Raw genomic sequence first — 24,041 nt, forward strand, 5'->3', positions numbered from 1 at the left:
TTAATTTATGATCGTTTCTGCCGACCTGGAGGGCCATTAGCAGAGGTAATAAAGGGAGATGTAATTATAGGATCTGGGGCCACTTCAGACACAGCTGCTGTCACTCGGCAGCTCATATTTCATTGAGCCAGACGGAGGCTACCTGGGAGCAGGGCCGCCGAGGGACCTTTGTGAGGAGGACTCTGGGGATGCCCTGTACATGGAGGCCTGGGCAGGGTGGTGGAGACTGTCCGGGAAGGCTCTCCTGGCTGGCACAAGCCTGAGGCTGTCCAGGGAGGGAGGATGGCAGACTTGGGTCATTTGGAGTAGGCTGCAAATTCATCAAGTGATTCCCCACTGCCCATTAAAGGCTGCTAGCTCATGGTTTCATGGAATAAGAGGTGGACATTCTAAAGACCTGGGCTTGCCCTATGGGGAACCCAATACTTGGAACATTCAACTCAAGGCTCAAGGTAAAAAACAAAAACAAAAAACCTGCATTTGGGGTAGGACAACGTCAGACTGAGTTGAACAATGGCTGGGATTCTGAGTGAACCAAGTTCCCCCTGGAAGTCAGCCTTGTTCTAAATGGGATTCTGGGGGCAAAACTAATTCCTTGTCTCAGCCACAACACCTATCAGGGGACCTGATGTATACTGACTTCTCAATATGTGCATGCAAAGCTAAGCATGCAATGCCCTCTGTGCCAGGCTGGAAGACACCGAAGCGTGAGCTGTGGCCCCTCGTGTTTAAGGAGAGTGGCCCAGGTTCTTCAGAGCTCTACTCCTGAGCAGCCTGGATGGCCAGTTCCCCATTTTCTGTCTGTGCAGGAACCAAGATGGACAGAAGCCAACACAGGTCCCAGGGCGGGCTCCAGCTTGTATTCTCCCTACTCAACCAGTTCTCTCTCATTCTCTCTCTCTCTCATGGCTAGTGAGCCTGTATTCAGATACATTTTACATCTAATCTGAGATGGGATTGAGTTGATAGTTTAAAAATATCAGGCACCTGGCTGGGTGCGGTGACTCAAACCTATAATCCCAGCACTTTGGGAGGCCGAGGTGGGCAGATCACTTGAGGTCAGGAGTTTGAGACCAGTCTGGCCAACATGGTGAAATCCTGACTCTACTAAAAATACAAAAAAAAATTAGCCGGGTGTGGTGGTGCACGCCTGTAATCCCAGCTACTTGGGAGGCTGAGATAAGAGAATTGCTTGAACCCGGGTGGCGGAGGTTGCAGTGAGCTGAGATCACACTACTGCACTCCAGCCTGGGTGACGGAGCGAGACTCCATCACACACACAAAAAAACCCTCAGGCACTTGATTGTGTCATTGCCCTTAATATGAGGTTTACATGCAGTGGCAGGAAACTCCAGTAATTAATTTTACGTGAAACACTGGAAGGTCAGGAGGCAAAGAATTCAGCCTGCAGATTTATGCAAAATAGGCAAATTAGCATTTAAGATGGACAATCGAGCCCCTGTTTTTATTTTACTTTTCTACTAAAAATGGAGAAGGATAAATTAAGGCGTGAAAGAAGGCTTTTATTACTATTAGCATCAACAGCCATGGTAAGCATCTCTGCCGTTTACCCATGCACACAAAGTGCGATACCTCCTCCCAGCAATCCGTGAAGGGCTCTATCGCGATTTTTACAGACAAGGACACTGAAGCTTTGAAAAATTCAGTATCTGGCACAAGGCCAGTAAAGACAGAGCTGAGATGAAAGCCCAGGCTGCCTGATTCCCAAGTCTATGCCTTTAGCACCCACTCTGCTCTAGCCCTGCCCTCTTGGTTGGGCACAGATGGGAGATGGAGCTGGGAGGCGGAAAGGCAGAGAAAAATGAGTGCAGGGGAGACAGGGTCTCCTGGTCCTATCTACTCCCTCCGTGGTGTTGCAGGGGTGGGGGTGTGGAAGAAGGAAGCAATGACCCAGGGGACCGCCAGGCGCCACTCATGAGCCATTGCTAGGATGCAGGATCTGCTCAACCTGGAACAGGAGTGTGGGGGTGGGGCCAGGGGTTAGCTGTACCCAATTTGGCCCTGGGTTAGTGGAGCAATCCAGGCTGAGGAGTCTTAAGCAGTGGCCTGACCCCATATGTCTGCTGAACCAGCACTGGGCAGATTCAAAAACTACTGAGTGTGTAATCCCTGGGAGGTTGAGCTCCTTAGTAAGGGCGTACCAAACTAGATCCCTGGTCAGAATGCCCAGGGGCCACCAGGCGGTCCTTGCCAGCAGAGCCTCTGTGCCCTCTAATCTTCCTGTGCATCCCTGTCCACAGGAAGTCTCCTTCCTGTATCTTGGGCATGCAAGCTCTCACGCAGAAGGACTTTTTTTATTCCCTCAATCAACTGTGGGCCTTGGGCCAGGAGTGGTGGCTCACACCTGTAATCCCAGCACTTTGGGAGGCCAAGGTGGGCGGATCACTTGAGGTCAGGAGTTCGAGACCAGCCTGGCCAACATGACAAAACCCCATCTCTACTAAAAATACAAAAAAATTAGCTGGATGTGGTGGCACGCACCTGTAATCCCAGCTACTCAGGAGGCTGAGGCAGGAGAATCACTTGAACCCAGGAGGCGGAGGATGCAGTGAGCGAGATCATGCCATTGCACTCTAGCCTGGGCAAGAGGGCGAGACTTGTCTCAAAAAACAAACAAACAACTGTGGGCCTTGGCATCTAAAGCCTAGGACACCTTTGCTGTATCATCTGCATGCTGTATTCACCTTTCAGAGCCAAGACAAACCAAAAACGGATCTACAGACAGGACGCTGACTTGCCCATGTCCATGGTGGGTCATTACCAAAACAGTAAAAAGATGTGTCTACCACACTCTGAGTTAACTTATTAGAGTCTTAAAGGAGTTGAGGAATAACCTGCACAGAGAAAGGCCCCCAATATGTATGTAATGTATAATGCGTGGATGTTGGCATCTACAAAAATAAAAAAGCTCCTGCCATCTGCTCAAAACGAGAGAGGCTGAAAGCAGGGTTTGGGTCCACATGCAGTAAAGGGAAGTCCACACAGCCTGAAACATGTAATGTACACTTTCCACACCAGAAATGCCCTTAAGATTTCAGAAGCCAATCCAGAGACAGGCATCCCTGAGAGATCAGGTAAATGGCAATAGTGGGCATGCAACTGATGCCAGTGCATTGCAGGCACTGTGTTGAACGCTGCACATACAGGATCTCATTTCACCCTCACGTAAAAGCTCTTGTGTTCCCATTGGACAGAGGTCAAGTGGCCTTCCTCGAGTTCCTCAGCTAGTAAGCTGTTGACCCAGAACTGGAATCCTGGTCTGATTCCCAAGCCCATGCTCCTAACTGCTCCATTCTGCCTGCCTCCATAGGAAGAGAGAGTCGGTCTTTTTTCCGGTGTTTTCTGGCATCATTCCAATAAGGTCTACACGAAAACCCTACTCTGTCTTTTAGGGGCTCAAGGAACTTGTTCTTTGAATATTATACTGATTGTAGATGCAATCATGGCCCCTCCTGGAATGGTAACTAGTTCTGAAGAGCCCACAGCAGTGTATAAACCTCACTGGGCCTTCTAACTACCTGTTCTCCAATGCTACAAGGAGGAAAAAGGAGCTCAGAGAAACAGGCTTGCCAGGATTTTACAGGCCTTCTGGAGGCCAGGATCTGGGCATCAGAAGCACAGCCATTAGGTAGGCTGCGGGGATACTGGCTGGGAGTCCCTGGCCACACTCTCCCCTGGTCCGACATGCTCACCTGGGATGTGTTTGGCCCAGCCAATGATGACCACAAGCTCCCGGTCTGCCAGGTCACAGAGAGTGGTCAGGGCCTTGATGTCCCCCTCAGGCATGCCAGGGGGAGGCATGGCGTAGAGCTTGTCTGGCTCAGCCACCAGTAGGTATGAGACAATCTTGGTCACTGCAACAACCAAAGAGGGAAAGGTAAATGCTGAGAAAAGAAGGAAGGGGCCGCGCTGGAGGCTTAGATGGGTCCGAAGGCAAAGTCCTTTGCCTTCTGAGGTCAAAGGACTCAGAGCTTCAGGAAGGTCAAAGCAGCTGTAATCTCCCCTGCTGTTCTGGCTCCATGAAGTTGCTGGCAGTGGTGATCTGGGTGTTGAGAAATATCCCTCCAAGGGAAGCTACCTGCTGAATTCTCCAGAAGGAACCTGCAGAGTAACTTTGGGTGGGTGGCAAAGGGAGTCATGTTCTGGACAGTGGGGCCAGTGGCTTGTCAGGACCATGCTTTCATTTGGAGCTACATTCTAAATGTGCCAGGCACTGACATCACCTCCCCAAGATCCACACTGTCTCATGACCCAGTGGTGGGAAGATGACATTTCCCTAAGGGATGCCCGATGTTCCAGGTACAGATGCTGGCAAAAGAGGTAGGGACTGCCCTGACACTCACATGGCTTTTTAGCAGGTGGAGAAATTTGTAAGCTCAGATATGGGCTGCTCTCTGAGTCCAGCCGTCGCTTGTATTTCTGGCGGCCTCCACGCACTCGATCAAGGCGCACACCTATTGGGGAGGAAACGGAAAAGATCTCAGGAGCTGTTCAACATCACCAGGAGCAGAAGCACTGACTTTGGAATTTCAGCACTGGCTGGGTCCTTCAGGGCCATGCTCAGATGACCTTTGACAGCTGCCCCATGGCCAGCCTCAGGCCAGGTGGCTGGGCAATTAATTTTTTTCTTTTTCTTTTTTTGAGACAGAGTCTTGTTCTATTGCCCAGTGCAGTGGCACCATCTCAGCTCACTGCAACCTCTACCTCCCAGGTTCAAGTGATTCTCCTGCCTCAGCCTCTCGAGTAGCTGGAACTACAGGCATGTACCACCATGCCCAGCTAATTTTTATATTTTTAGTAGAGACAGGGTTTCACTATGTTGGCCAGGATAGTCTCGATCTCTTGACCTTGTTATCCACCCGCATTGGCCTACCAAAGTGCTGGGATTATAGGCGTGAGCCACCACGCCCGGCCTGGACTATTAACTGTCTAACAGTAAGGGCACATCCCAGTTGCCCCAGGCCTGATCCTGTCTCTCTGGATTCAACATCCTTCTGAAATCCATCCCAAGCAACCCTCAGCCCTTGGGTCTCCTTATGTCAACAGAGGCACTCTACCAAGTGTTGGGGGAAGAAGTCATATTATGTTAGATCTGCTTTGAATCCAGGGAGGGTTAACTTGGCAAGAAAAGAAAGGAATCCCAGTCATTCACAGGTACTTTAAGGGTTTTCAAACTTTTCACATAAGAAGCATCGGAGGAGGTGCTCATTATGAATGTCAATTTCTAGACCTCACTCTGAGGTTCTAGCATGAAGCTCTAGAGTCTGTCTTTACACAAGTCCCCAGGGGATGGGAATGCACCAGGTGGACCAGCCACCTCTGGACCAGAAAATCAGTGCCTGGAAATATCTCAAGAGCAGGTGCAAAAGCAGTGGTGGATACTCCACGTGGACACCCACTTCCAGGAGTGAGAGTTTACCCTGGAGGGATCTGTCATTGTCACTGTGTCCAAATTGTCTTCCAGAAGCCTACCCCATCCACAGCTCCTGCTGCCTGGACAAACACATTGGAACCATTTCATGTCCCCCACCAGCAGATCCAAGGCACAGGGCCTCAGACGGGCACACAGCTCAGACTGGCCACCCACTGATGTGGCCTGGCCTGCAACTAAGGATGGACCCCATCAAATTGGTTACAAAGTCTGAACCAACAGAAAAAGCACCAGAGAGCAGGTGCTCCAAGGGCGGTGCTGGGGCCCTGTGGTGCCTGGAAGCCACTCCAGCCTTTTCGCTGTGGCTTTTCCAGGCCAGCCTCAGACAACGACCCTTCTTGGAGTCCTTACCTCAAGCTCACTGAACATCTCCCTTTTCCTGACCATGAAATGGGCCTTGACTGAAATACATGAGAAGTGAAACACTGAGACCAGAGTCCTCAGAGAAGAAAGCTGGGTTGCCACCTCAGCCTCTGCTGACAGGCCAGGTTCAACTTCTGTTCTTTCCTCAAAGGCAGTGAATATCACCCTCACAGAGCCCTAGTCAATTAACCTTCAGGGCCCTGCATTTCCTTTGTCTAATAACTCAGAGCTTCCTAGATCAGGAGCAGAAGAAACAGAATCTTCCTCCCTGCCCCAGCCTTGTCCATCCTCCAACCCCAGAAGGTTGGCCGCCCATCCCACTGATTCAGGCCTTTCTCCAGAAGAGGCACGGAGAAGCCAGAACGAAGGTAACTTAACGGAATAATGACTTAGAGCCCATTCGCGCCTGGGGCTATTTTCTGGCTGTTTCTTTGTTAGGATGTACGGCTACTAAAGTTAAGTCCCTGGGAAGAAAGGGGAAGTTTCCTAAAGCAACTGAAAGCAAAATTACTTTGTTTATTGAATTCGAGGAGAAAATTCCTTTAAGTGGGCATTGCCCTAAAGGAACTTTGAAATGCTGAGAACAACCCCCACCCCCACCCCCCAGGTGTTTTCAGCTCAGGTCTCCAGCCAGCATCCCCCACTGGAGGGCAAGGATGCTGTGAGCTGAGTGAGCCCATTACTCCGCATATTCATCAGCAATGTCTTTTTTCAACCCCACAACCTGGTGCATTTGTACCTGCATGATTGAACATTTTTTTAGTTGGGGAGAGGGGACATCTCCTCAGCAGCCCACCCAGGCTTCCTGTTCCCCTGGCCAGGCGTGATGGCTCATGCCTGTAATCCCAGCACTTTCAAAGACCACGGCGGACAGATTCCTTGAGGTCAGGAGTTGGAGACCAGTCTGCACCATGGCAAAACCCCATCTCTACTAAAAATACAAAAATTAGCCAGGTGTGGTGGAACATGCCTATAATTCCAGCTACTTGGGAGGCTGAGGCACACGAATCTCTTGAACCTGGGAGGTGGAGGTTGCAGTGAGCTGAGATGGAGCCACTGCACTCCAGCCTGAGTGACAGAGTGAGACTCCATCTCAAAAGAAAATCTAAACAATTTTTAAAAAGGTAATTCCCCTGCCTGCACCTCACCCCTCAATGGCTGAGAGTGCACGTTATCCTTCTCTCTGCCCTCTGGAGGTCAAGGCGCGGACGTGACACAGGCTCAGCCAAGTGCACCATCAAATCGAGGCACAAGGACAGAGCGAAGGTGAGGACAGATCAGGCCAGCTGCGCCTTCCCAGCAGAGCGTAGGCAGCTGCTGGTCGGCACATCCTGGCTACTGCATCCCTGCTCCTGGGCTCTCCAGGGCTTCTCCTGGTTCTTGTCAGGTTTCTAAATGTACTCTTTGAGCCTCCAGATAGGCTTCCAATAAACTCCCCTTCTGCCTAGAACGTCAGATTTTATAACTGACAACATCTGTTGTTGACTTCTCTAGGAGCAGAGTCTGAGACAAGGCTGTGCCTGCGAGCAGATACCGAGGAGGGAAGAAAGCCAGTAACACATGTGTCCCTGAGGACAGTACGGCTGTGGGAAACTGAGGCTCCCAGCTACAGGCTGCTTTGGCACTTCCTGCCTGCCTCCCAGGTCCAGGCTGAGCAGACTCTGGTGGCCAAAGCAAGCCCAGGCGTCAGATCAGCGCACACACACACTCATACACACACACATGCACACACGCATATATACGCACACACATGCACACACACACAAATAGAGAGTGCTGAGTAGGTGTGGGCAGGAGCAGTCTCTGCTGTCTTCCTCCCCTGGTGTGGTCTGCAGGCCAGCATCAGTACCATCATTTAAGGCTTGTTAGAAGCCCAAAAATCTCCAGCCTGGCCACAGAGGAATCAGACAAGGTGATCCGCACGCACAGTCGAGTTTGAGGCATGCTGCAGTAAGGCATCCTGGCAAACACAGCTGCAGCATCAACTTCTACCAGCACCTTGGGCAGCCAGATCCCATCCATTCCAGACCTGAACCTATGTGCTGCTAGCACGTTGGCTCACATTTGCTCATGACCCCTCCAAGCCCCTCCAGTGAGGGCAGAAGGAGCAGACACAAACACAGGAAGGATGATTCTTCCCATACAGGTTGTTTGGGAAGAGTTCCCTATCTAGAAAAGCTTTCTGACTCCATCCTGTGACACGTCTACATAGAAGCTTCCTCTGCTCACTACACCCAGGCCAAACCAAACTCCCCATCACGCTCTGCTTCCCCTTGGAATGGTGACAGGACCAAGAGTGAAAATGGTCTACTTCATCCATCAAAGACAGAAAAGCCCCCCACTTACTGAGCACCTACTGTGTGCCACAGTCTTAAACATGCACTCTCCCTGAGTCTAGGACAAGCCTCTTCCCCACTTTACTAGCCTTCTCTCCTAGAAGCCACTGGAATGAACTTTCCCTTTCCATTTAGACTGGTTCCCTGCAAGCAGCTGTCAATCAGGTGAGACATGCTCAACACAAAATAAAAAGAGGTGTCTGTCCCTCAGCAAGGCAAGGAGATGGGCAGCAGCCACCACTACTGATGCCTCCATCTGGGATGTTCTGCATCCTGATATAGGGCCTGACCTTTCATAGATGTTCAGGAAAGACTTGATAAGTACAGGGGTGGATGTACCTCTTTCCTCTCCATCCCCATGCCGGGCTGGGGCTTCTTCATGCGCTCCCAGACCACACTGAGCTTTTCCTACTCACTAGGCGAAGGCCAGGGACAGTGCACTCTCCTGATCCAAGGTCTGTCATGGTACCCAAGACGCAGCATGTGCTTAGAAGAGGGGATTATTAGGCCGGGCGCGGGGGGCTCACACCTGTAATCCCAGAACTTTGGGAGGCTGAGGCAGGTGGATCACGAAGTCAACAGTTCGAGGACAGCCTGGCCAACATAGGGAAACTCCATCTCTACTAAAAATACAAAAATTAGCTGAGTGGGGTGGCACGTGCCTGTAGTCCCAGCTACTCGGGAGGCTGAGGCAGGAGAATTGCTTGAACCTGGGAGATGGAGGTTGCAGTGAGCCGAGATTGTGCCATTGCACTCTAGCCTGGGCGACAGAGTGAGACTCTCGGAAAAAAAAAAAAGAAAGAAAAGAAAGAAAGAAAATTGAATTTTTATTATCATCGTCACCCTTATTATCACTGTTCCCCAACACTGCACACAAGTTTTTGGTAAATCACATTAATCATGATAATGATAACAGCATAATTTGTAAAGGACACTCTGCATGTATCACCCTACTTAAGCCACAAAAATATAAAGCAGGTGCTATTATCCTCATTTTATAAATAATCAAAACAGAGGCTCAGAGAGATTCAGTAATTTGCCCAATAAAAGACCCAAGCTCTTTGCCATTCCACGGTATGACCTCCCAGGCACAGCAAATGTAAGTTCTCCTCTAAATTTTCTCCTCCAGATCTTTACAGTGTAGTGGTCAATGGCTCCAATCAATATATGTATCAATTATCAGGTTATGCTGTTAAAAAAAAAAAGTGGCCTGTTGGGTTTAATTATGCACAGACTGATGTGAAATGTGTTTGTTCCCCTTTCTTCCTGTCTGTTTTCTGAGTCCTGCCCTAGTCACACACTGCAGCCCATGGGCATGATGATGAAGGTCCCATGCCCATCTCTGCCCCTTACAGGTTATTTGGCCTTGGACAAGTGCACTGTCATGGTTTCAGCTGCGTCATCAGGTATGGAGAGGAGGCAATGGTAAAACCAGCTCTGCTCAAGCTGGATGGCTTTTGTGACAATTGCATGACTTAATGGTAGGAAAATGCTTGGGAAACAGGAAAGCAGTTCCAGTAGGCTGGCTGAGGCCATCTCTCCCACCACCCTCCTGCCGACCCACAGCACTTCCACATTCACCTGGTACCTCACAGGCCACCTCATGCAGGTTGCCCTTTACACCCATCAGCTCTTCAATTCAGTGGGTTGTTAGAGGACAGGACCCAGGCTTGCTCTGTTTCTCCCCCTGCCCTGACACTGCCTCATAGTCAGGACTTGCTAAAGGTCATTTAGGGTGGGAGGGTCCTGTGACACAGACCTGTGTTTCCCCAGCCTGGGGGTGGGGAAGATGGATGCCCACTGACATGAAGTGGCCTTCTCCCTTTTTTCTTGTTTTTGAGACAGAATCTCCCTCTGAGGCCCAGGCTGGAGTGCAGTGGTGCCATCTTGGCTCACTGCAACCTCCACCTCCCAGGTTCTAGCCATTCTCATGCCTCGGCCTCCCGAGTATCTGGGACCACAGGCATGCGCCACCATGCCAATGGGATGTAGGGGTAAGTCCATGGTGGGGCTCCTAGAATGGTTTTGCTTTTCTGATAAAAGAGACAGACATGTTCAGTGCAGCTCTTTTTCCCTTTCTCTTGCCCCTCCTACAGCTGTAGCAACCACCTTGCAGCCATGAGGTGGCTATTTGAGGACACCAAAGAACACCAGAGAGGAAGACAGAGCTGGAGCCCTTGCCACCACGGCTGAGGACTCTATGCAATACAGCATCTGCCCATCTCCAGGCTTCTTGTACAGTGGAAAAATCAACTTCATTTATCCATGCTTACGCCACTAGCTATCAGGTTCTCCATAACTTGCAGCAGAAAGCAATTTTCACTGACTGATACAATGGGCAATTACTTTTAATATTAGGATGCTTAAGCCTCACAAACACTAACTGGAAAAAAAAACCAAGAAGCCTTGAACTTGAGAGTTGCCTTATTGGTTGTGTCCTTATATTAGTAAAATATCTAAAAAGTAGACTCAGGAAACACATTAAAATATGAATTAACTTACAATTACTGTCTAGAATTATTAGATTTTATCATTTTATTGATACTTTTCTGAACATAAAAAAGCATTAATAATGCTTAGATGTTAAGTGTCACAGATTTCTAAATACTGTAATAAATAGAGATCCTTTGTGTTAACCGCTGTTAACACCATTTAATCCCTTAATGTGTACAGGTCTAAATTTTAATATTTCTGAGTGCTTCATGAATAGAAAAAAATTGATAATCCCTGGAATACATGACCCTGTGCAGATGGAGTTCTTGAGTTGAGATCACGCCACTGCACTCCAGCCTGGGCAACAGAGTGAGACTCCCACCTAAAAAAATTTAATTAAAAAAAACCACTTCACCCTTAAAGATTTTCTGCATCTTGACCATATAAATGCCAGCTGACTGTATCAATGTCAATATCCTGGTTGTGATATTGTACGATAGTTTTTAAAGATGCTACCGTAAGGAGAAACTGGGTAAGTGATGCATGGCCTCTCTCTGTATTATGTCTTACAACTGCATGCTAATCTGCAATTATCTCAAAATGGGAAGCTTAATTAAAAACTTAAAAAACATGCTGCTGGAAAAGAAAAGTGGTGTAACCACATGGAACAAAGTTTGATGGCTCTAAAAGCTAAACAGAACCATCGTATGATCCAGCCATTCCACTCTTAGGTATACACCCCAAAAAACTGAAAAGAGGAATTTGAACATACATCAGTGTAGTGTGGGGAAAGAAAGCACATTTTTTTTAAAATAAAAAGGAGGTATTTGAATAGACACCTGTAGGACAATGTTCACTGCAGCATAATTCACAGTAGCCAAAAAGTGGAAAAACCCAAGTGTCCGTCAACAGGTGAATGGAGAAACATATGTGGTATATATGTGATAAATTACTTAGTCAGAGACAGGGATAAAGTTCTGATATATGCTATAGCATGAATGAACTTTAAAAACACTACACTAAAGAAAATAAACCAGATACAAAAGGACAGATAATATGTGATTCCACTTTTTCTTTGAGACAAGTCTGATTCTGTTACCCAGGATGTAGTGCAGTGGGTCCATCACAGCTCACTGCAACCTCAAACTCCTGGGCTCAAGCAATCCTCCTGCCTCAGCCTCCCTGGTAGCTGAGACTACAAGTGCACACCACCGTACCCCATTTTTTTTTTAAGAGACAGGATCTCACTCTATTGGACAGGCTGGCTCACTGCAGGACAGGCTGGCTCACTGCAGCCTCAACCTCTCAGCTTCAAGAGATCCTCCCACTGCAGCCTCCCATGTAGCTGGGCCATAGGCACACGCCACCACACACAGGTAATTTAATTTTTTTTTTTTTTTTAGAGATGGGGTCTCACTCTGTTGCCCAGGCTAGTCTCAAACTCCTGGCCTCAAGTGATCCTTCTGTCTCAGCCTCCCAAAGTGCTGGGAGTACAGGTATGAACCACTGTGTTTGGCCCCTTCCTTTTTTTTTTTTTTTCTGATAGAAAGGGGATCTCACTATGTTGCCCAGGCTCAACTTGAACTCCTGGTCTGATGGTGATTACATAATGATTTGTTTTGTTTTGTTTGAGACAGGATCTCACTTTGTCATCCAGGCTGGTGTGCAGTGGCACAGACTCAAGTGGTCCTCCTGCCTCAGCCTCCTAAGTAGGTGGGATTACAGGTACATGCCAGCACACCTGGCTAATTTTTGTATATTTTGTAGCATTTCGCCATGTTGGTGAAACAACAAGGTTTCACCATGTCGGCCAGGCTGGTCTCAAACTCCTGAGCTTAAGCAATCCACCCTCCTTGACTTCCCAAAGTACTGGGATTATAGGCATGAGCCACAGTACCTGGCCAGTGACTGCGTAACACTGTGAATATGTCTGATGTCACTGAATTGTACACTTAAAATAGTTTCTAAAATGGTAAGTTGTATATGATATATATTTTGCCACAATTTAAAAATACAGGAATATAATACAAAACACTATCAAATTGTATACTTTAAACGAAACTATATTTCAATAAAGCTGTTAAAAATTTTAAAAAATATGTATTCTTTCTCAGGTTAGTGGAATTAAACCACATAAAGTGTTGAAACATGTAATAGAGGGCTTGGTTCACTGTGGGCACTCAGTAGTCACTTCTTGCCTTTCATCTGCCAATTGAAGGTCACAGAGTCTGGCTTGAATGGCTTTCCTCATGGAAGACAGAGAAAACACATCCCCACAGTTGCAACTACAGTGAGTCAGATTCATTAAACAAAACCCCTCAAAAAATTAAGGTTCAGAGAGGTTAAATATTGTGCCTAGAGCACACAGCGCCAACACTGGGCTCTCTGGAATATGCCAACGGGTCTGATGGCCACCTTTGTCCAACTTGAGAACAGAGGTCTGTCCTTGGCTGCAGTCAGAACTGCTCCCACCTCCACCGGCCTCATCACCAGGCTGGTGCCCCTCCTGCCTGTGGTGGCCAAGTCCGCTTCCTAGCTCAGGGCACAAAAAACAGCAAAGCTTTGGGGCCACTCTGGGACAGAAACTCCTTGAGAGAAGGGGAGCAGGGCTCCCCCTCTGCTGGCCTCTCCAGCCCACTGCAGGCACGTCACAGCATCCACAGCCAGCGGCTATGCGTCCAGAATCGGATACCCACTTGCTGACTTGATAAGATTAGGCTTCTGAAATTTTTCTTAATGGAAGTAAAATAATTCCTTCTTCCCTCCACCTCCCTCCTTTCTTCTCATCTTCCCTCCCTAAGCTGGACGAGATCCCAGTCTTTCGGAAGTAAAAATAGCCGAGTGTGCAGGGTCAGACGCAGTGGGGCCACTTTAAGCTTCTTTCTTTTATATCCAGGCACTAAAAATAGCCAGCTAAAGCTCTGCGAAGCGTGGCCCTGTACCTGGCCCTAAGCCCATGCCAGGCACTTCCCCATCATATTTCTCTTCCGACAGGAAAGGTTCAGACAGGGGAGGAGAAGGAATGGCCTCTGAGCCAGTGTCGTCCCATGAGCTGCTAGCCAGGTCTAAGGTCAGGATCCCCGATGGCATTGCAAGGTTTCCATAACCAACATCCTTCTCTTCCCCTTATCCAGAACTTTCCCCCGTCACCATCACCAAATTCAACATCCTTAGTTTAATAATGAAATAAGCAGCTTCACAGCTTACAAATCTATTTCATACCCATATCTCATTTGAGCTGCCTGACAATGTTGAGAAGGAAGAATATACATGATCATTATTAGTCCCATCTAAAATCTGAGGCTCAGAAAGATCAGGTAACTTGCTCAGGATCACACAACCAAGAAACGTCACAGGGAGGTTTTGAACCTTGATTTTCAGACCTCCAAGTTCTATCTTCTTGCCCTGAACTTGTGACCGCCAGTCCCATATAATCATCAGTATGCCCTGGAAAGCCTTTGAACAGTGCAGACCGTGAGGACTTACCCCTTCGAGGCTCTGAGTCAGTAGGTCTCAGGAGATGTCCAGGAGTGACTATTTTTCCAAAGCTCCTCTGCTAATTCTAATTATGTGCCAGGTCTTGGAGCACTGTGCTAAACCTGTTTTATTCAGTACTTTTATGTGACCCGTGTTCTTCCCAGGAAACTTGGGGGTGAATTCCTTGCTGTAAGTTCTACCAAACTATAGCTAACCCATCTCCAGGAGGAGGAGAAAGCCACCCAGAAGGTGATGTAGGTATCATAAGCCCCTGAGGGCCCGGAAGTTGTGTGGGCACGCTGATGGGCACTCCGGCCCAGTGTGATGCCCTGAACTCTCAGCCACATTTCCTGTATATACTGGGCTTCCTTCAGCCACCTGTCCTGTGTGGGTTTCTGGATGACAGGCAAGCTTGCCTTGCTGCCTCTGACACAGTGGCTCTTTTGGGCTGCCTCTCACCCTAGTGACACACCATAAAGGCAGAGTGCCTCACACCTGACTTCCTACAAGCCAAGAGAGAGAGCCTTGAGGCTAAACAGATACACATGACACGTAATATTCCGGGGCTTTTGCCAGCTGCTCTGTGGGCTCTGGGCACTGCAGTGGGTAAGTGGTGGTGAGTGATGAGCCCCCAGAATTCTGCCTATTACAGGAGCGTCTGCTATCATGCTGGGCTCCTACAGAAACTTCTCACCATGCCACCATGTCCCCAACGACATTATGACAAAACTGTGTTAAGCCTGCCTTCCCAACTGCCAAGAAGTCTTCAAAACTGTATACCTGAGACAGAGAAGTTATTTCAACCTAGCTTCCCTTTCCTTTCCCTTCCTCTTTTTTCCCCTTTAAGAAAGGGCTACAGGCTTCACTTCTGGCCAAGGCATCAACTGTGAGGTTGTATTGGCTTCTTAGAAGGAATTCCACATACCCAAGGAGACAAGATTCCACCCAACTCTGTCATTTACTAGCTGTGTGGCCTTGGTCAAATAACTGAAACGCAGTTGACCAGATCAGGCATGGCAAATACTTGTCACCTGTGCCCCACCTTCCATTTCTTAGTCTGTGGCAGACATTGCTAATCAATCATGGCACTCTTGCCTGCTGATCCCAGATACTGCCTAAGAAGCCTTTCAATCATGCACTCTAGGCAGCCACTACCCACCCTAGAGCTGAGTCCACCTAAAGGCAATTTGTCATCGTGGAGCCCGAATTAAGAACTAGAGGCAGGCGGAGCAAAGAAGTATGCAAATAAACAAACAAACAAGATAACGTCAGACTGAAAGAAGCAAACAAGGGGCTATGATAGCAAGTAATGGTGTGGGTAAGGAGGTCTTTCTGAGAAGATAACATTTAACTTCAAGAGCCTTGGGGAGAGCATTCCAGGCAGAGGGAAGGCCCTGAAAGTCCTAAGATGGGAAACAGTTTGTCATATTTGAGGGTCACAAATAAGCCGGGGAGGCTGGAGCAGAGTGGGCAGGAGTGAGCAGACAGGAGAGGAATGGTATGAGATGATACTGAAGAGACAGGGAGGGGTAGATCATGCAAGGTCCTGAAGACCAAAGCAAAGTGTTTGGATTATATTTGAAATGCAATGGAGAGCCACTGAAAGATGTAAAGCAAAGTGACAGAATCTTACCAGTGCTTTAACAAGACCACTGCTAGGGCGATTAGAAAGGACCAAGAGTGGAATCCGAAGTCCAGTTAGGAAACTGTTGCAATGGTCCAGGAAAAAAAACGATGCTTCCTTGGACCAGGGTCATGACCATCGAGATGAAGAAAAGTAAGAGAATCTGAAATACGTTTTGGACTTTGACCTGGGAGGAGTCAAGGATGACCTCCAGGTTTGTCTTGAGCAATCGGTGACTAGCACCGCCATCCCTGACATGGGAAAGACTGGAAGCGATAGAAGGAAGAAGGAAGAAGGGTTCAAACCTAGAGTTCCTCTCTAGACATGTTTATCTGTGATGTCTCATAAGGGACCCAAGTAGAAATGCCAATAGGGCAGTTAGATATTGAGGTCTAAAATATCTAGGGAAGACTTTGGGAGGCTGAAGCAGGAGGGTTGCTTGATGCCAGGGGTTCGAGACCACCTGGGCAATATAGCAAGATCTTGTCTACACAGCCGGGTGCAGTGGCTCATGCCTGTAATCCCAGCACTTTGGGAGGCCAAGGCAGGAGGATCATGAGACCACCCTGGCCCAACATGGTAAAACCCCATCTCTACTAAAAATACAAAAATTAGCTGGGTGTATGGCGCATGCCTGTAATCCCAGCTACTAAGGAGGCTGAGGCAGGAGAATCGCTTGAACCCAGGAGGCAGAAGTTGCAGTGAGCTGAGATCGTCACCACTGCACTCCAGCCTGGCAACAGAGACTCCATTTCAAAAAAAAAAAATTAGGCCCACATGGTGGCACATGCCTGTAGTTCATCTACCTGGGAGGCTGACACGGGAGGATCTCTTGAGCCCAAGAGTTTGAGGTTACAGTGAGCTATGATCATGTCACTGCACTCCAGCCTGGGCCACAGAGCAAGACCTTATCTCTTTAAAAACAACAATAACAAAATTCCCACACACACACAAAAAATACATGTCCTTGAAAATATGTCATTCCCTTCTTCCACACCAACAAAGTTTTAGCTGGGTACATGGCATTCCAGGTAATGGCTACAATTCCAAGACCCTCTGGCAGACAGGTGTGGCCCTGTGACTCAGTTCCACCAATGGGCTGTGAGTATATGACCATACCTCTGGTTCTGCCCTTCACGTGGGGTCTTTCCTCCTTCTAGATGTCTGTGAGATGGGAAGAACTGGGCTCTGCCAAGGCAAGCCACATGCCAAGCCTGGTAGAGCTGCCAGCCAGTCCTGGATCGCCTGTGACCTTTGGACTACTATGTAAGAAATGAATGGGAATGAAACTGCTATCCTGCTTAGGCTTCCGGGTGGTTTTGGGGTTTGTATTGTTTTGTGGAGGGGGGAAAAGGGAGTCTCTTTCTTATAGAAGCCTAGCCTGGCCTGGAGCGGTGGCTCACGCCTGTAATCTCAGCACTTTGGGAGGCTGAGGCAGGTGGATCACCTGAGGTCAGGGGTTCAAGACCAGTGTGGCCAACATGGGGAAACCCCATCTCTACTAAAAAGATAAAAAATTCACCAGGTGTGGTGGCACACACCTGTGATCCCAGCTACTCAGGAGGCTGAGATAGGAAAATTGCTTAAACCCAGGAGGCAGAGGTTGCAATGAGCCAAGATCGTGCCATTGCACTCCAGCCTGAGTGACAGCGCAAGAATTTGTCTCCAAAAAAAAAAAAAAAAAAAAAAAAAAAAGAAAAAAAAAAAAAAAAAAAAGCAGCCTAGCCTTATGCTACCTAATATAATATACTATATTTCTGGATCTATTCCATGTTTACTTTTTAAAGAAAGGAATGAATGGGATAGGAAAATGAAGACAGCAAGTGCTGTCAATTGCTTTTGGAGATTTTGTTCAGAAAGAGTGGGATCAGGTAGCAATATCTGGATGAAGATGAAGGTCAAAATACAGTTGTGGATTTTTTAAATTTAAATTTTTTAATTTAATTTTTGGCTGGGCGTGGTGACTAATGCCTGTAATCCCAGCGTTTTGAGAAGCCGAGGTGAGTAGTTTTTTGGGCACCAGAGTTTGAGATCGGACTGGGCAACATAGCGAAACCCTATTTTTTCAATGTAAAAACAATTTTAAAATATTTTTTTAAAGTTAAAAGATAGGGCAGGCACAGTGGCTCACACCTGTAATCCCATCACTTTGGGAGGCTGAGATGGGGGGATCACGAGGCCAGGAGTTTGAGACTAGCCTAGCCAACATAGCGAAACCCCGTCTCTGCTAAAAATATAAAAATTAGCTGGGCGTGGTGGTGGGTGCCTGTAAGCCCAGCTACTCGGGAGGCTGAGGCAGGAAAATCGCTTGAACCCGGATGGTGGAGGTTGCAGTGAGCTGAGATCATGCCACTGTACTCCAGCCTGGGTGACAGAGTAAGACCATCTCAAAATAAAAAATAAAAAAAGAAAAGAAAAGAAAAAAGTTAAAAATGATTTAATTTTGTTTTCATAATGGGAGAACAGAAATACTTCTCCCATTATGTGTGCTAATGAAAATGATCCAGTCGTGAGGGAGAATTCGATGATGTTGAAAGCAGGGAAGATACTATAGGAATGAAAGTCCTCCACCAAAAATACAAAAAAAAAATTAGCTGGGCGTGGTGGCACATGCTTGTAATCCCAGCTACTCGGGAGGCTAAGGCAGGAGAATTTCTTGAAACCGGGAGGCAGAAATTGCAGTGAGCTAAGCCCACACCACTGCACTCTCACCTGAGTGACAGAGCAAGACTCCGTCTCAGGGAAAATAAATAAATAAATAAAGTGGTAGAGAGTTGGTTTGTTTCACAACGCTAATATATTTTGGAAAAGAAAAAGAATGTTTAAAGGCAAATCATCTCTCATTCTCTTTCTTCATTCACAGAGACAGCATGGGCTAGAGGCAAAATACTCTATAAATACAAGGCCATTACATCCTATGCAGTGGGAACATGATCAGGGCCTCCTTTTAATTTCCTGACATGAGCTGGCCACTAACGCAATTACCCAGAATCCCTGGAGGAGCCCTCCACCTTCCCAACAAGCACAAAGCAAGTGAGAGCATATTGCATGGATGTCAGCCCAGCTTTCACTGAAATCAAATATCTTTTAGAAAGCACTTGGGGAAAGGCAGGCAGGGGCTGAGCAGAGTAGAAATGGAGCGGGCTTGGGAGGCTGGTGGCACGAGGGAGTGAGGTGAGGTGAGGAGGAGGTGAAGTTGGGAGGGACAGGCTGTCTAGAGAGAATTGCTGAAATCCCAGAGCTGTACTGAGGACTTGGGGAGCACCCTAGGAGATGCAGCAAGTGGTTTTCCAGGGCTCTTCTGGATTAGTGGCAGAGTCAGTCCACGCCCTCAGCAGGCTGCAAAGGCTGACTACCAGAGGAACCGCCCATCCTAATTCTAGAACCCACAGTGGGGACCAGCCCAAGACAAGGCTGACTTTTAAGATTCCCACCAAAAAATCCAGGAAGAAAATCAGGGTGGCCAGACGCTAGTCTGCCTCCCCAAACACAAGGGGCAGACTGATGAAAAGCTAAGTGTAAATGAGGGTGTCTTTGAATCAAACACCATATTTTTTTTTTTTTTTTTGAGACAGGTCTTGCTTTGTTGCCAAGGCTGGAGTACAGTGGTGTACTCTCAGCTCAATGCAACCTCTGCTTCCCGGGTTCAAGTAATGCTCCTGCCTCAGTCTCCCGAGTAGCTGGGATTACATTCGTGTGCCACCATGCCCAGCTAATTTTTGTATTTTTAGTAGAGATGGGGTTTTGCCATGCTGGCCAGGCTGGTCTTGAACTCCTGACCTCAGGTGATCTGCCCAGCTTGGCCTCCCCAAGTGCTGGGATTACAGGCATGAGCCACTGTGCCCAGCCTGAATCAAACACTAGAGTATTTTAATGCACCCAGGGAGCTGTCATTGCAAAGCAATCCCACAGTGGATTCTGCCAAGAGGAGCTGTCCCATCTGTCCCAGATCCCCACTTTTACCTGGTGATGGAGAGCAGGTATCCACAGCCCCGCTTTACAGTGAAGAAATGGAAGCATGTGGGTGTGAGGAATAAAATTACGCAGCAAAAATACCTAACAACCAGGGGCAGAACACAGGCCACCAACGCCTAATCCAGATTTTGTATTCAATTTTTAAAAGAGAAAAATTACTTTTTTCTCTGAAAATACAGATTTTTATATACTGGGTTTGCTTAAAGCGCGATAAGCCTTTGGACATCTCCTGCTTGTTATGGTCTGCTCTGGATGTCCCCAGGAGAAAGGCACAGGGAGGTGGCCATGGGCTCTGTCCCCAACCATGTGAGGAATCTAAAAAGCTTAGATCCCTGAGCTGGCTGCAGCCTTAAGGGAGAGGGAGACCCAGAGGAAGCCCCAAGTCTGATCTCTTCTGTGGCTGTTGCTGGGCCCCCAAATTGGGAAACAATCTCTGATTATTTTACCTAAGTAAGGAAAAATCGTAAAACACAAGGAGAGTGTGTCTGGACAGAGGGGGAAGGTGGTGTTCAGATGTACAGGCGAGGGGAGCGGAGAGGGCGGAGGCACCCACATCTCTCCCTCCAAGCCCCTGGTGCCCCGCCACCCCTCCCCCAGCAACAGAGGCCCACAGAGGGACCCTACAACGGAGGAGCAGCCTGGAGAAGGTGAAGTTTGCCTTTTAGAATCAGTCTGAGGTGGGCGAGGAGCCCACGCTGGTCTGGGTGGGGGGGCTTTGCCTGCAGAGCCAGGAGGGACACCCAAACAAAAGCCGAGCCGGACGGCTGCCAAGAGCCCCCTTGCCTGGCAGGAGCCCAGGCTGTTGAAGGAGGCGTGCTCCTCCTGAGGGGGTGGGTCCCCCCGGAGCTTCAGATCCCAGGATCTTGCCAAGGCCCTGCAGGGGGACAGAAACTAACCAAAGCTCTCTGCTTTGTCCACACTTGGGAGCCTTTGTGTCATCTCCCCACTCTTGGATCTGGACCTGCCAGCACTGGTGGAGAGCAGGGGAGGAAGCATTCCAGCGGCTGTCCCTTCCCCCTTCAGGCAGAGCTCCTTAAAGGGCCCTTTCAGGCTCAGCATATCTGCCTGGGGGGCCCCAGCTGCCACCCTAGGTAAAGGCCATCAACCAAAGGGCTATTTGCAGTGGGGGAGGGGGGCAGAGTGTCAACACCAGGGCTCCCCATGCACGTCCTCCCCACTTGAGGCAGTGGGGGTCTCATGCCCCTGTCCTCCCAGCACCCCGATACCATCATCCTGGGGCACACAGCCTCTACCTTGGTTCTTTGACAAGTGCAAGTCTGGATATCTGAGTAGCCACCAGTCAACTGTGGGCCCGGCCACCTCCTTCCCTGCCATCAGTGCACCTCCTCAGCATCCCCTGCTTTCTGGGAAGCCACTAGAAAGTGCCCTCCTGTCTTCCAAGCACTGCATAGGCCATCAAGAGACTCTATTCAGTGTTTACAAGATGGTCCAGGAATTGAGCAGGGGTCCCCTCTCGCCCTCTCCCATCCCTGCCCTGTGCCATGGGGAGCAGACACAGAACAGGGCAAGGGAGATTCCAGCCTCTGGGCCCAGCTTCCCTCAAATCAATGTGTGACTGAGGGTGGGAGTTATCTCACCCCAACTCCTGCAGGGCCACATTTTGTCACCTGTGAAATTCTGGGCTATATGGAAAACAATAAGGCTTCTGGCTGCTCTAAGTGCCCCAAATGCTGTCAAGTAGGCAGGGAGGAGGCTGCATGATGCAACCAAGTGGCCCCTGGCCCCCTATTTGACCTGCTGTTCTCATATCCAGCTTCCTCTCTGGATGTCAGAACAATAGGTCAGGCTGGGTGCGATGGTTCATGCCTGTAATCCCAGCACTTTCAGAGGCTGAGGCAGGTAGATCACGAGGCCAGGAGTTCAAGACCAGTCTGGCCAACATAGTGAAACCCCGTCTCTACTAAAAATACAAAAAGTTAGCTGAGTTGTGGTGGTATGCGCCTGTAATCCCAGCACTTTAGGAGGCTGAGGTGCACGACTGCCTGAACCTAGAAGTTTGAGACCAACCTGAGCAACATAGCAAGACTTTGTCTCTATTAATAATATTTTAATATTAAAAAATGGAGTAAATCAATAGAGAAGGTAAGGAAGAGGAGGAGACCTGGGGCAGTTGTCCCAATAATGAGAGCCATGTGTCATTTCAAATTTTCTAGTAGCCACATTAAACAAGATAAAAAGAAGCATGTGATGCTAATTTCACAATGTTTTATTTAATTCAACATGTCCAGATTAGCCTTTCTGCATGCAGTCACGTTTTTTGTTTGGTTTTTCTTTTTTTCTTTGAGACGGAATTTCACTCATTGCCCAGGCTGGAGTGCAATGGCGCCATCTCAGCTCACAGCAACCTCTGCCTCCCAGGTTCAAGTGATTCTCCTGCCTCAGCCTCCTGAGTAGCTGGGATTACAGGCATGTGCCACCACGCCCAGCTAATTTTGAATTTTTAGTAGAGATGGGGTTTCTCCATGTTGGTCAGGCGGATCTCAAACTCCCAACCTCAGATGATCCACCTGCCTTGGCCTCCCAAAGTGCTGGGATTACAGGTGTCAGGCACCACATCCAGCCACAATCAAGTTTTTAAAATTATCACCACCAGACTTTGCACTGCTTTTTATGGTCCTATTAAGTCTTTAGAGCGGGCGTGTGTTTTACACTCGGCACATCTCTCAGTTTGGACTAGTGCTCGGGAGTCACGTGTGGCTTGTGGCTGTCATATCAGACAGCACAGCTCTAGAGACAGAGGACCCAGGGAGATAAAGGAGAGGCAAGGGAGAGGATAAGAAGAGAGGGAACAAGGAAGGGAGCAGCATTCCCAAAGTGAGAGCCATGTCCTGTCCACCACCAGAAAACAAATGCTGTTCTCCACAGGTGAAGGGAACATTATTTATCATTCCCGGCCTTAATGTGTCTGTCCTTTTCACATCCAAGCCCTCACGGGTGCTGGGGATATAACACCCTCCTAGGGTGGAGAGGGGGTTTGCCCCAAAAGGAAGGCCTTCCCAGAGTGCCAGGCCAACTGCCTGGGGCCCAGGTGGAGCCAGGGGTTCTGAAGGATCCTTAATGGAGAAATTCCAATTCCCACCTCCCTAAAGGAGGAGAGCCATGTGGGCGCCATGGCTGGAAGTGGGCTGGCAGGTTGTGGGAGGAGACAGGCACCGACTGGGACACAGGGCCACAGCTTGTGGTTGTCTCACAGGGGATGGAAACTCCCCAGCAAGCAGAGCCTCCTGGCAAAGTCCCCCTTGGTGGGGGCTCTTACCTTCCTTCAGCATCCCCACTTTGAGGCATTTCATGAAGCGGCAGGCCTGGCAGGACTTGCGCCTCCGTTTGGTGATCTCACACTCGTTGGTGGCCGGGCAGCTGTACTCGATGTTCCCTGCAACCAGACACAGACAGGGTTTCTGGGTGCCGGCCGCGCAGGGCCCCCACCTGCCCTCGAAGGGCTGGATGGACGGGGATTTTAATTCATTCCAGAGCTGCCACTCCCCCGACCCCAAGGCTCCCACCCGGCAGTGTTCCCAAAGCAGGTGCTGTGAGGTGCTTGTTGGAACGTTTCAAATTCTCTTCCATGTGGAGACTCCAGGTCGCAGGTCTGGGTGGACCAGGCAGCCACTTGGGGAAACACTTTCCAGAGTATGGGGCCACCCACAGTGTCGAAGCCACCGTGGATGGGGACATTGAAACTCACTGAGCTGGCATTTTACTCCAAGAGAACACCCCCTGTGCTGACCAGAGCATCAGTGCAGACCACCACCACCACTGCCAGCACCACCGGCTCCTCCAGACTCCAGCCTGGGACCCCCGGCATGCGGGAAGAGCCTCTTGGAAACTCTGTGTCCACCAGGATTAAGGCCCAAGCTCCACACCCCACTGGAGAGGTCCAGGCCACCTGGCTTTGCTGACCTTGAGGATATACTTTCCTTTCACCAAGGTGAAATTTCCTCATCTTCAAAACAGTGGGATAATCTACTAAATGAAGGATTAATCAAGACCACCTATGGACAACTGCTTTAAACACTATTCAACATGAGGGGGTCATTTTATAAGCACAGTTCATTGAGCAGAGGGAATCTGGGATGAAGTGTTCAGGCCATCCCTTTCATGGGTTGTAAGAATGGCTAACAGCCTGGATGTGGTGGTTCATGCCTGTTATTCCAGCACTTTGGGAGGCTGACACAGGTGGATAACCTGAGGTCAGGAGTTTGAGACCAGCCTGACCAATATGGTGAAACCCTGTATCTACTACAAATACAAAAACATTAGCCAGGTGTGGTGGCATGTACCTGTAATCCCAGCTACTCAGTAGGCTGAGACAGGAGAATTGCTTGAACCTGGGAGGTGGAGGTTGCAGTGAGCCAAGATT

At 48.9% G+C, this 24,041-nt stretch overlaps 1 protein-coding gene across 3 annotated transcripts in view; it reads right to left on the minus strand.

The window, feature by feature from the left end:
• The window catches only part of ESRRB (estrogen related receptor beta), a 184,942-nt gene that overhangs the window by 12,231 nt on the left and 148,670 nt on the right, over positions 1-24,041 (minus strand). For all 3 annotated transcript variants that reach the window (XM_017528576.2, XM_017528575.2, XM_037738511.1), the window contains exons 3-5: positions 22,938-23,054; positions 4,365-4,475; positions 3,714-3,875 (exon numbers count right to left, since the gene is read on the minus strand). In XM_017528576.2, coding sequence (XP_017384065.1) covers positions 3,714-3,875; positions 4,365-4,475; positions 22,938-23,054 — 390 coding nt within the window. The remainder of the gene's footprint in view (positions 1-3,713; positions 3,876-4,364; positions 4,476-22,937; positions 23,055-24,041) is intronic.

The sequence above is a fragment of the Cebus imitator genome, unplaced genomic scaffold (assembly GCF_001604975.1).
Source record: "Cebus imitator isolate Cc_AM_T3 unplaced genomic scaffold, Cebus_imitator-1.0 Scaffold54, whole genome shotgun sequence".
Lineage (NCBI taxonomy): Eukaryota > Metazoa > Chordata > Mammalia > Primates > Cebidae > Cebus > Cebus imitator.